The sequence below is a fragment of the Candoia aspera genome, chromosome 4 (genome assembly GCF_035149785.1).
Source record: "Candoia aspera isolate rCanAsp1 chromosome 4, rCanAsp1.hap2, whole genome shotgun sequence".
NCBI lineage: Eukaryota > Metazoa > Chordata > Lepidosauria > Squamata > Boidae > Candoia > Candoia aspera.
Genome location: NC_086156.1, coordinates 15,910,579 through 15,922,991, shown reverse-complemented (window position 1 = coordinate 15,922,991; position 12,413 = coordinate 15,910,579). Strand labels below are relative to the sequence as shown.

Below are 12,413 nucleotides of genomic sequence, written 5' to 3'. Positions count from 1 at the left end.
ATTCTATTTTTTTTTACAATATACAGTATACAGAGCACAAACTTCTACACCATTCACTTAAATAAGAAATCCAAGAGATAATAACAACCACCAAGAGAAACAGCTTTTCTTCACTGTAAAAAGCCTCTCTTCAGTATCAAATAAGCATAAGAATAATGTGCTTTAGAAATGTGGTGGTTGGCTCTAAAGTCCTTTTGTTTTTGACGCAGTCTCAAACAAGGTGACAGCCCCACCTCCCAGCTATTCCAATTCCGGCTTGATCGCTGAAACTCTGTTTTGCAACCTCCCCCCCCCCCCGACAAGAAACAGCTGTCCAGAGGACAAAGGGGATGATTTCCAGGATTCTCCTTGGATCCGGAAAATTCTTTTGACACCAGGAACCAGCCTAAGTCCATAAAAAAAAGCATATGTCATCAGCTCTGCTTCAAAAAGAGCTGTTCAAGCTGACATATTCCCACTGGAAGTCTAGGAAAGCCAAAAGACTAAACACCATCTTAGCTATCTCATGCAGCTAGGTGGAATGTTACTGATAGAAACAAAAGTAGTTTTGGCACCTTGTTTTAGTTCATTAGGAGTGTTTGATGAAGAATTATTGCTGATTTAATATTCTAAGAGTATCTGTACTATTCCAGTATTACTAGTTTTGTCCAGTATGTTGTTAAATAATTGTGCCTAATTGTTATATGAATTGATTTTGAACTTCCTTGTAAATATAGTACAGATACTATGAGAAATAATGACATAACTATAATTTTCTATGTTTTTATAAGATAATTTCAGACCAAACTTTTCTATGTCCAAATGCAGTATTTGGAACCTTAAAGCACATAGGATCATGCCCTTGTGCAAAAATATTAAAAAAGGAGCACAGTTCTTCGTAAAGAAAATCTTTAATTTCTTTTACATTATCACATTTCTATTTAGTATTTTTCCAAGATAGGACTCAGGAAAACATTCATAAACTTCTGATTAAAAAAAGGATTAGGGGATCACAACTATGTCTTCCTGTTCAGAAAGGATGGAAGAAAATTATTACAATTGCATTCATTTGTTAAAATAAGCAAGGAAAATGTTCAGTATCCCTTTAAATCCAAATTACATATTTCGCATCATAAAAATAGTTTAATAAATTGCTTTGTCCTTTCTTGTTTATTTCTGTAAATTTTTATATTTGGGAATTTGCAGCAGTTACTAGAGATAATGAAGGCATTTGCTCTTTCCTAGAGTTTTGTTTTTTGTCTGATGTGGAATAGCCTTAGTAATTTGAAATATCTTAGTTATGATGTGTTTTATTCCATGTCTGTTATGTACTATGATTCCAGCATTCCTTGCTCCAGTCTCTTTTAGGAGACAAAATTAATAAAACATAAATCCATTCCTTGTGAAAATGTACCATTTTTAAATTATGTGTTGATTTATGTAGTATTGTTTTAACTTAGCATTCTGGATAATATTTTGATCTATTTCAGTATGGGTTCCAGTCAGTTATAAGAACTGAAATTGCTTTGGTTGCTGTGATAAATGGCCTATATTGGGGAAAAAAGAGCATTATACAATTAACCATGGATATGTTTCTGGCTTTTCTTGCCTTTCTTTCCTGTTTCCCACTCCTCCTCTCCTCTCCATTTGTGTTAGCCAGTTGTTAATTTAACAACTGGAAGCAAGACTAGGTATTCCCTCTAGAACAAGATTTCTCAACCAGGGTTCCGTGGAGGTCACTAGGGGTTTCCTGGGAGATAACAATTTATTTAAAAATTTATTTCAAATTTGGGCAACTTCACATTAACTCTTCATGAAAGCTTATTTGTCATTCTTCACTTGCTGCCAGCAGGAGTGCTCAACAAGTGGGAGAGCCATGTCTGAGTGTTCAGCTTGAGGATAAACCTTCAGCAATAGCAATACTAGACAGTCTTGTGGCAGTAGCCCTTTCAGTGACCCTTCGTGGCCAATGGGAGTTCACCAAGAGGGTCCTGCCCTGTATCTTTCCCTGGAGTCCACAATGAGTGAAGTTGGGTATCTGCCTGTCAGGCCAAATTTGACCTGCCCTTCTGTTTCCAAGAATTGTGAATTATAATTGGAACTTGTTACATAATTTAAGTAACCTCCCTGGTGATATTAAGTGGAAAGGTGAGTTCTTCTCATTTAGACAGACTTATTTAGAACAATTATACTACCATCTCACATGTGTACTACCAAATACAGGACTGTATAAGAATCTGTATAATACAAAACTGTTGCTTAACTTTCTTGAATGTTTATTGACAGCAAGAAAAAGGGTTATCAGGTGCAAGGAAAAGAATGTTACCAAAACTGGAGAAAGCGAAAATTGAAGAGAAACCACAAGTTCCTTCAGAAAAGGCCAAAGTGTAAGGAAAAAAAATGAATATATAGGCTAGTTAATTTTAAAACAAATGTGCTAAAATGTGTTAAAAAGTTCAGAACACTACTGAAAATTGTATTTTTCCTGATTTAAAATAATGATTATATCTTTACTACTTCACTTGAGATGATATAATTCTTATTTGTTATTTTATTGAAGTTATGTGAATACTGTGTGCCATTGTTAATATTATAAAAGTTATAATTAAGAGTATCAAGGGAACTTACCTTAGGCCTTATGTTGCTGTCCACTGAAATTCGGATGGTTGAAAGCACTTTTGAGAAGGGTTTTAGTGGAAGATCATAAACCTCTTAGGTTGATGCCAAAGATGGTGGTCTTTAGGCATTAGGATGAGAAAACACAAAAATGTTAACAGTGAAAACCAACACTTTCTATTGGTCTTGTAAATGAATCAATAACTAGTAAAACTTCACTAAAACTGGAATGAGATTCTGTCAATAACTCAGCCCATTTAAAATTCTGGCTGCTGTATATTTTGAATTAACTGCAGCTTTTGAACTGTCCAAAGGGTGTCCCCATACATAATGCAGTGGTTCAGCTAGGGTATTGTCAGAGCATAGATTACTTACCCTGTTCAGAAAAACTAAAAGTAGATACTCCCAGTGAAAAATTTTGAAAAGGCACCCTGTGCTACCAAAACCTATTATGCTGCAAGTACTAGAGCTAAATCCAAGAGTGCTCTCAATCTCTGAACCTGGTTTTTTAGAGTATGCTATCTTACTTTAAAAAAATCAAGAAGAAAAAAATACTTTCTCTGAAGGAATGCCTCTGTCTTATAGGGATTGAGCTTCACTTCATTGGCTTTCATCGACTGGTAGCAGATTCAGGCCAGATGTCTGCATACTACTAATGCTTTTATCTGTAACTTTTATCCACATAGATGAAGCTCTGTGTACAAGATCGAATTTTGTAGGGCCATAGTACAATCTCAGGGATCTGAATATTTATTTCTCCCAAGCGCCCCCTGGTTCTGGGTATACAGTGGGACTACTGTTTCACAGTTTCCTTAATTTTAATTCACAAATTTAAGAGGATACTTGTGTGTAATGGAATTCTTCCAAAATATTGCAGAACAAGAAAAAATTGACATTTTTGTTCTATCAAATAGTGATTAGCATCTTCCTCATTAAAACAAGACTCAGAAAGAGGATCCTACCTTAATATACTCATCGATAAACTAGGGCTAAGGTACATGTATTCAGGTCTAAAATTCTGTGACTCTCCCTTTTTTTTTTGCAATGAACATGCCTACTCAGAATCTATGAGAATCTTGCTTTACTGGTTTGAGCTGCTGTAAGGACTTGATACTATGTCCAGTATCATTAAAAAGCACTGAAAGGTGTAAAAAGTAAATAAGGTCACATCTTCTCTTTTGTGTTGTAACACAACTCATCTTATGGAAAAGCAAAATGGTTTCTTAATCTAAAGTAGTATTTCCATACATTTGGAGGAGGTTGCTTAATTTAGCGAGTCTATTCTGAGCACAGAACTATGTATAAGTCTCTACTTAGAGTTATAAGCATGTGGCACTGAGCCTTTGAGAGTCCTTGCATAAAATTAGACATTTCAGAATATTTCCAGAAAATACTTGTTTGGATGACAATTGCTAAGTTCTACTTAGGCTTCTACTATTGTAAATGTTTTGTATGTATGTAGCTTTCTCTTTCTGTCTCTCTCTCTATGTAAATACATGTACACACAAATACACTTTGGAGTCCTTGGTGCTCTCTGAGCCTTGTTGTTTTCTTGCAGACTTTTCATTGCCAGACTAGGCAACATCTTCAGTGCAAAGAGGGAGTGGGCCTTGCTCTCAGTTTGTATACCGTGGCTTGCCCTGCTTGTGTTGGTGGGGGTGTTGTTCTCTCCTTGGGAGTTCTCTGATTGGGCTGTTGTTTGCTGCTTGGTTGATTGCCTGAGTTAATAGTTCCTTGATTAGGGTATATTGTGCTGTTTGTTGGTTAATCTGGTGTTAATTTTTGCATATCTGGGTGTTGATTGCTGGCCAGGGAGTGTACTGGTCTTTTGGCTTTTCTATTGTCTCTTTTGAAGGGTATGTAAATGTTGTTTCCCTCTATGTGTCTGTTGATGGCTGCTTTGTCTGAGTGCCAGGCTTCCAGGAATTCTCTGGCATTTTTGGATTTGGCTTGGTTTAGGATGCTCACCGTTTCCCAGTTGAAACTATGGTTGAGTCTGTCCATGTGTTGTGAGATTAATGAGTTCTCATTGTGCCTTCTGACTGCTAGTTGGTGTTCGTGGATGTGCTCTGCTAGTCTTCTGCCTGTCTGTCCTACATGGTGGCTGTTACAGTCTTTGCATTGTATGTTGTAAATAACTCCTATTTTTTCTTCTTGGGCTATTGGGTGTTTTGGGTTGCTCAATATGTTTTGAAGAGTTTTAGTTGGTTTATGTGCTACAGTGATGCCATGTGGTTGTAACAGTCTGTTGGTGGTTTCTGAGATGTTTCTGATGTATGGCAGTGTTATCCTTTTCATAGTTTCCATTGGTTGGGTTGTAGTGGGTTGGGTGCTGAGGCACTTTTTGATAGAGTTGAGCAGGTATCCATTTTGTTGGAAGATGCTGTGCAGATGTTCTTTTTATTTTTTCTGGTGTTCTGCATTGCTGCAGTGTGTAAGTGCTCGTCTGAATAATGTTCTTACACAGCTTCTCTTGTGGGAGGTTGGATTGTTACTTTGGTAATGGAGCACTTGGTTGGTGTGGGTAGCTTTCCTGTAGACTTGGGTTTCTAACTTACCATCATTTCCTCTACTGATGAGGATGTCCAGGAATGGTAGTGAGTTGTTGTTTTCTTCCTCCCTTGTGAATTTTATTCCATTAAAGATGTTATTGATGGTTTTGTGGGTTTCTTCCAGTTGTTTCTTTTGTATTATGACAAAAGTGTCATCTATATACCGGATCCGTACTTTGGGTTCTATGTGTGGGAGTGCTGTCCTTTCCAGACACTGCATTACGATCTCTGCTATAAGTCCTGAAATCAGTGATCCCATGGGTGTTCCTTTGATCTGTTGGTATATTTCTCCATCAGACTGAAAGTAGGTTGTAAGGCAGAGGATGATGAGGTCCATTATCCTGGGTATTCCTATTTTGGTTTATTTCGTGAGGTCAGGTGTGTTGCGCAGAACTGCAGCCATAGATTCTTTTGCTAGTGCCAGGTCTATGGATGTGAAGAGAGCTGTAACATCAAATGATACCATCTCATCTTCTTCTATTTTTATGTTTTTGATTTTCTGGAGGCACTGTAGTGGGGAGTTGATCGAATGTTCACTGTGCTTTGTGAGGTGTCTAGAGTTTCTTTGTAAGCTCTTTAGCTATGTTATATGTGGGAGTCCCTGCTAATGATACAATGGGCCGAAGTGGTATGCCCAGCTTGTGTATCTTGGGGAGTCTCTTGCTTCGATTGGTATAAATACACTTGTTTATTTCTGAGTGATTTAAATATGTTAACAAGCAGCATTTTATGTTTTGACTGTTTTGCATTAGCTATACTGAACTACATTTTAAAAATGTATTACTGAACATATTCTTCAAAATACTATATACAACTTGCTTTTAGCTTGAAGAAAAAATACAAACAGATTGGGTTTTGTTTGTGCAGAGCCATAAACCATGGTTTACAAATTATAATGACTGGGTTCAAATGACAAGCTAAGTTCAAACCATATAAACCAATTATAGGTTAGCATAATTTGTAGACCTTTTTGTATTTTTATGCTAGGAAAATTGAGAAATGACTGTGTGAGCTGTGATTTCCTTCTGAGCTTTAAGTACTCTAGTTTCTATGCCATTATGGTCTAATCTTAATTTGTGGTATATTTTCTTACGACAGGGCAGAGAAACCAGAAACATCTGTTTCGGTAAAGGAGAGAGACCATATGAAAATGAAAGAAGATTTAACTAAAGCTCAGGTAAAGGAGAAATATGTGAATAAATGTTTTGTTTGGAGATACACTATTTCATTTAAAATCTGTATAAAAGTATGGTGTTAAGTTTTATATTACTTTGTTCTATTTCTGTTAATTAGAAGATTGTTTTTAAAGCCCTTTAAGAAAAAACGTAATGAGTTCAGGATAAGAAAGATGGACACAGGATGCAACACCCAGGTAGAAATTGTTTTAGAAAGATGGGTTAATTACTATATTGCTGGAAGCACAGAAGGAGGGCTTATTCAGTCAAATGTTTCTGATTTTATATTTATTTCAGATAAATATGATTTTAAAAATTCAGAAAGCAATAACTGGTTGGTAACCACTCCAACTAAATTATATTCACTGGGATGTACTGTATTAGGAAAACTGAGTGAATTTTTCTATATCTTTATAATAGGGAGGGGCAAGACAAATCTTTAAATTTACAATCTGAATATAAATGAAATATCTAAATATAAGTTTAAATTGATATTGACATTGACATTGTAGGAAAACATTCAGTCACTTCAGGAAGAGAAGAAAATGCTTGAACAGAAGCTACAGAAAGCATTACAGGTATTTTGGAGGAGAATCTTCTAGTCCCTTTAGGCAGAAATGGATTCACATGTTTAGGTCTAGCATATTAAGTTATATTGTCAAATTACTCAAATCAGTATATGAAATTCAGCTCTCATTATTTCCCGGCTTTATTCTTATGACTGGTTACAAAGATAGACTGTAGGAATTGGCAAAGTATGTTGGTCATGGCTTGTGGATTTCGTGAAGGACTGGAGAAGATTTGGAGGGTATTTGGAATCCTTCTGAGCTGTGATTTGGTGTGATAGATGTTCATGATGGCTGCATGTAATGGTGACAAGCAGAGCCTTTAGAGGGGCTTCTGGTTGACCAAGAAGGAAGAGTTGTTTGGCAGCCTGTGCTTGATTGAATGATGGACTGCAACTAATGGTCATTTTGGTGAGCTGGGGGAGAGCGGTGGCAGCAGCACTGCTGCTCTGCAGTTGTTCAGCAGCAGGTGGTGCTGGGCTGAAGGCACTGCCACTCATCTGTGGAAGAATTGTTGATACAGTGATGGCAATGTGGGTGGTGATGATCCCTGACCTGATGGCAGTGATAGTGTGTGTGTTCAGCTGGGAATGATTTCCCAGCCAAGCAACAACCATGGCCTGGGGATGCCTGACCTTGATGTTGCAGAAGGAATGGGCACCTGGGTGATGGCAGTGGACATTTAATTTTTTTTTATTTTTTCTTCACATTTATATAGCTACCTGTCTCACAAATGTGACTCTGGGCAGCATACAATAAAAACAACCATTAAAGAGAAACATTAAAACATCTCATAATAAAAGAACATCAGTATTGTTAAAAAAGACTAAAAGAGAGCATCTTCGAACTTACAAGAAGTGTAGCCATCTCAGCAATTCTCCAGTTTCTTGAGTTCCCCAAGCCTCTTGACACAGCCACACTTTGAGGGACTTCCATAAGGCTGCCAAGAATGGAGCCAGTCTCACCTTGGGCGGAACGATGTTCTACAGGGCAGGTTCCATGGCAGAAAAGGCCCATCTCCTGGGTTCTGCCAAATGTAACTCATTAACAGACGGGACCCGCAACATACCCCTTCTGCTGGACCTGATGGGACAGGCAGACATAATTGGGAAGAGGCGATCCCTTAAATAACCTGGCCTCATGCCCTGAAGGTCTTTAACGGTCATTGACGGTTGAATTGGACTCAGAGGCAAACTGGCAACCAGTGCAGTTCATGGAGCAGAGGTGTAACATTTGTTACTCTAGGAGCACACCTGACTGCCCACACCACCACATTTTGCACCAGCTGAAGCTTCTGAATACTCTTCAAGGGCAGCCCCCTGTATAGCTCATTACAGTAGTCCATTCAGAAAGTGACTAGGGCATGAGTGTCTGTGAGCAGAGCCTCCTGATCCAGGAATGGTGGAACTGGTGCACAACACAAAGCTGTACAAAAGTCCTAGCCATGACTGCCACCTGCTCCTTGAGCAGGAGTTGCAAGTTCAGGAGGACCCCTAGATTTCACACAGGATCTGTTTGGGGCAGTGCAACCCCATCCAGTACCTTAGAAACAGAAAGTCCCAGAAACAGAAGCCCCTAAAAATCAAAGCTGCTCAGTCTTGCCAGGGTTCAGCCAAAGCTTGTTCCTCATCCAGACCCCCACAGCCCCCAGGCACTGGGATAGGACATCAACAGCATCACTTAATTCACCAGGGGTGGAGATATATAATTGAGTACCATCAGCATACTGATGTTACCTCTTCCCATGACGGCTGATGATCTCACCCAGCAGCTTCATTTAAATGTTAAATAGGAGAAGGGGAGCACTGACCCCTGTGGCACCCCTCACAGTAGGAGTCGAGGGTGGGATCTCTTGCCCCCAATAAACACCAACTTGTGTCTGCCCCAGAGAAAGAAGGAGAACCAGCACAATACTGTGCCACCCACCCCCAATCCCCAGAGCCGATTTGGAAGGATACCATGGTTGATGATATCGAAGGCCGCTGAGAGATCAAGTAGAACAAGGCTGGACACAAAACCCCCATCCCACTGTTGCCAGAGACCATCTAAAAGCACAACCAATGCTGTTTCTGTCCCATACCCAGGTCTGAATCCTGACTGAAAGGGGTCCAGATAATCTGTTTCATCCATGCTCCTCTGAAGTTGCTGCACGACCACCTTCCCCCAAAAGGGGAGGTTAGATACTAGTTGAAAATTTTCTAGTAAGGTGGGATCCAGCAATAGTTTCTTGAGGGGGGGCTGAACCAGCGCCCCCTTAAGAGGTGGAGGAACAACCTCCTCACCCAAGGAAGAATTTTCCACTGCTAGAACCCACCCACATGTCACTCCCTGTATGTCCTGTTTCAGGTGTCAAACACACACACGGATTGCTAGGTGAGAAAAGCAATTTACTCAAGGCTGCACAGATAAAGGCAGACAAGGGAAGGAATGTAAATCAATCTATCTCTTGGAACGAAAGCTTGCCTGGGTAATTTCGTTTTCAACAGGAGTCAAAATCCAGTCCAGACAGCCAAGTCAAGTTTGTCAGCCAGTCCAAAAGTCAGGGTTTCATGAGCAGGATTCACAGGAATGACACATTGGAGCTGATCAGAGGATTGTTTCCAACAGAGAAACATGTGTCAGGGCTGCCTCTTACATCAGGCTGCAGCCAGCTAACTTTAGTAGGGTTATTTACTCCCTTGTTTGGCAAGAACCCTCATTGAGTGTCTTTGTTCTGCTCTTTGCTCTGCTCACTGAGTGACGGCTCGGGGGCCATGCCTTGTCATCTGACTGCACCAGCTGTTCTGATGGTGCCTGTGTTTGATCAACCTCAAGTGATTCCTGGCGTGGTGTCTCCTGACATTCCACAGTTTCAGCTGGAGCAGCAGCCTCAGAGTCTGAGTTCTGGGCCATGACACTGGGCAGTTTTAATTAGCCCAGGGAGGCATGGGTCCAAAGAGCAGGTGGCTGAGCTCACAGTCATGAGGACCCTGTCCACTCTGTCAGGCCCAACTGGTTCACAGCATTTCCATATAACGGCAAGATTTCGTCCCAGGCATCTCCCCAGAACCCGCGACAAAGTCAGCATCCAACTGAGAACGAATTTGAGCGACTTTGTCTGATGGATACTGAGCAAATTCTTCTTCATGGTCCTGTAAGGGGATCTCTGGGACTCCTTACCCAAGAGGGCATGTGTCACCTGAAACAAGGCCACTGGATGGCTATCTGCAGACACAATAAGGGCAGAGAAGTATTGTTGCTTTGCCGCCCTTACTGCCACAAGGTGAGCCTTAATAGCAGCTCTAACCCGTGTCCGGTTGAGTTCGTCCCTCATTGAGTGCCAGTGATGCTCTAGGTATCTCTACTTCTGTTTCATCTCCCTTAGCTCTTCTGTGAATGACAGGGAATGATGGGATCCAGAAAAGGGGAGAGGTCATGTAGGCACGATCCAATCTGAGGCTTCAGCCCTTTTGTTCCAAGCAGCAACCAAGGCTTCAGACAGACTGTGCAGCAGACCAGCAGCAACAGCACCCAGCTCCCTCTGAAATCCATCAGGGTCCATCAGTCGCCGAGGGCAGACCAATCTAATAGGTCCTGCCTGCTTGCAGTGAATAGTGGCACCAGAGAATCCCATGGCTACCAGGGCATGATCTGACCATGACAAGGGAGACACCAAAAGTTCCTCCAATTCCAGATCACATTGTCACTGCTCTGAGAGGAAAACCAGATCCAGTATGTGACCATTGTCCCATGTCGGGCTCTGGTTAGCCTGAAATAGGCCCATGGCTGTCATGGTAGCCATGAACTCCTGAGCTGCCTCAGACCCCTCCCCTCCCCCAGAAGGGAGATTGAAGCCCCACAAGACCATAAGACTAGAGAACTCCACTGTTGTTGGCGGAAGGTCTCGTGGCTATTGTGAAGCCTAAAGCTTGCTGGGGAATGTCCATCTTGTCCCCTACATGTGGCAATGAGACTCAAAGAGATCAGAACATGTGCATAGTGTTCCACCTTTCAGCATCTCTGGAGCTTTCCCTCTGTTTTATCTGAAAAACTGATTGGTGGAAGAAGATGGACTTGTGAACTTTGGATAGAGAGGATTTTGATGCATAATGCTGAGCGGCCAGTGTCACCTGGGATGCAGCTGTTTGTTTTCTCTCTGGGTAGAAAGTAGGGAGGCAGTGACAATCCTTAGCTATTCAGTCTGGTAGCAAAGGGAGGGCAGTGACAATCCTTAGCTATTCAACCTGGTAGCAAAGGCCCAGCAAGGAACAAGAGGCAAAATACTCTATTTAAAAAAGAAATCAATATGATTTAGCACAAAGGAGAGGATTATGTCTTTGTCATTGCCATCACATTTTGTGGATGCTGCATTGAGAGTTTCAAGTTTAAAGACTATGAAACCTGATGAAATTGTTAGGAAATGTTATGTATTCTACTTAATTTTTTTAAAAATACAGGAAGTTGAGGAGGCAAAGATTCAACTTGCTGAAATACCTCCAACTGTTCCAGACTGGCAATTCCCTTATTCAGCAGTTGGGGAAGAGGCACCAAAGAAAGGCAAGAAAATGTCAAAAGGGAAAGTTAAAGGAGATGATTTAAAAGAAATATCTATTAGTGGAGCAGAAAAAATAACCCCAAAATTGCCAAGAGCTGACACAGAAAAAACAAGTGAAATACTTCCACAAAAAAGTCAGGAATTTTCTAAACAAAAAAGACCACCTGGTGTTATGGAAAAACCTCCAAAAGAGGCTTCCGAATCTGAAGACACTGATAAAAAAATGCAAGAATCAAAGAAAATAAAAGCTGAGATGGTAAGCAGTGCTGTTGGTCTTGTTATAGTTATTAAGGTTATTGTTGAATGAATGAATTTAGAGCACATAATGAAGTAGTTTTTACAGGAACAAAATAATGTACTTTGAATAGACATTTATATTAATAAAGAATATTAATATTAAATATTAGTATTCACATACAGATGTGTGTAAGAAGTAATGTGTAATTTTTCTTATGTAATGGTTTGTACTTTTTCTGGTATTCATGCTTTGGAAGCTGAAATCTTATCAAAATTATAGATATCTAGGCTTTGGTCAAGCCCTTTCGTTTCAGTATTCCTTTACACTGACTAAATGTATTGGAAAATCCAGACATTTTTATCTTCCTTTTAAAGTTTTCTTTCTTATCATCTCTAGTTACAACTTTTTTTCTGCTTACAAGATTTATTTCCATGGGTAATTTGCACCATGTGGGCTCTCCAATCTAGGTAGAGCTGCATGGCCTTCCAAAAGTGTCAATTACATAGAACTCCCAATGGGCATGCACTGTGCCTCTTTTAGTTTTGGAGAGGAATATATTTTTGGTACCTGCTTGCAATGTTAGGCATTAACAAATTAAGCCAGGAGATTTTGGTCCTCAAGATTATGGGCATCTTTTGGGGAAAAGACCACAGATTCTTAGCCTATTACTAATCCAACCATCATTAAATTGGATTTTGAAGCTTGCCTCATGGAGCTAATTCGTATTCAACTACTTTGGCACACAAAATAGCT

At 40.1% G+C, this 12,413-nt stretch overlaps 1 protein-coding gene across 1 annotated transcript in view; it reads left to right on the top strand.

Moving 5' to 3' along the window:
- The window catches only part of LOC134496275 (coiled-coil domain-containing protein 7-like), a 66,619-nt gene that overhangs the window by 34,411 nt on the left and 19,795 nt on the right, over nucleotides 1-12,413 (top strand). Inside the window, exons 8-11 of the mRNA XM_063302012.1 lie at nucleotides 2,266-2,366; nucleotides 6,246-6,324; nucleotides 6,835-6,900; nucleotides 11,325-11,678. Coding sequence (XP_063158082.1) covers nucleotides 2,266-2,366; nucleotides 6,246-6,324; nucleotides 6,835-6,900; nucleotides 11,325-11,678 — 600 coding nt within the window. The remainder of the gene's footprint in view (nucleotides 1-2,265; nucleotides 2,367-6,245; nucleotides 6,325-6,834; nucleotides 6,901-11,324; nucleotides 11,679-12,413) is intronic.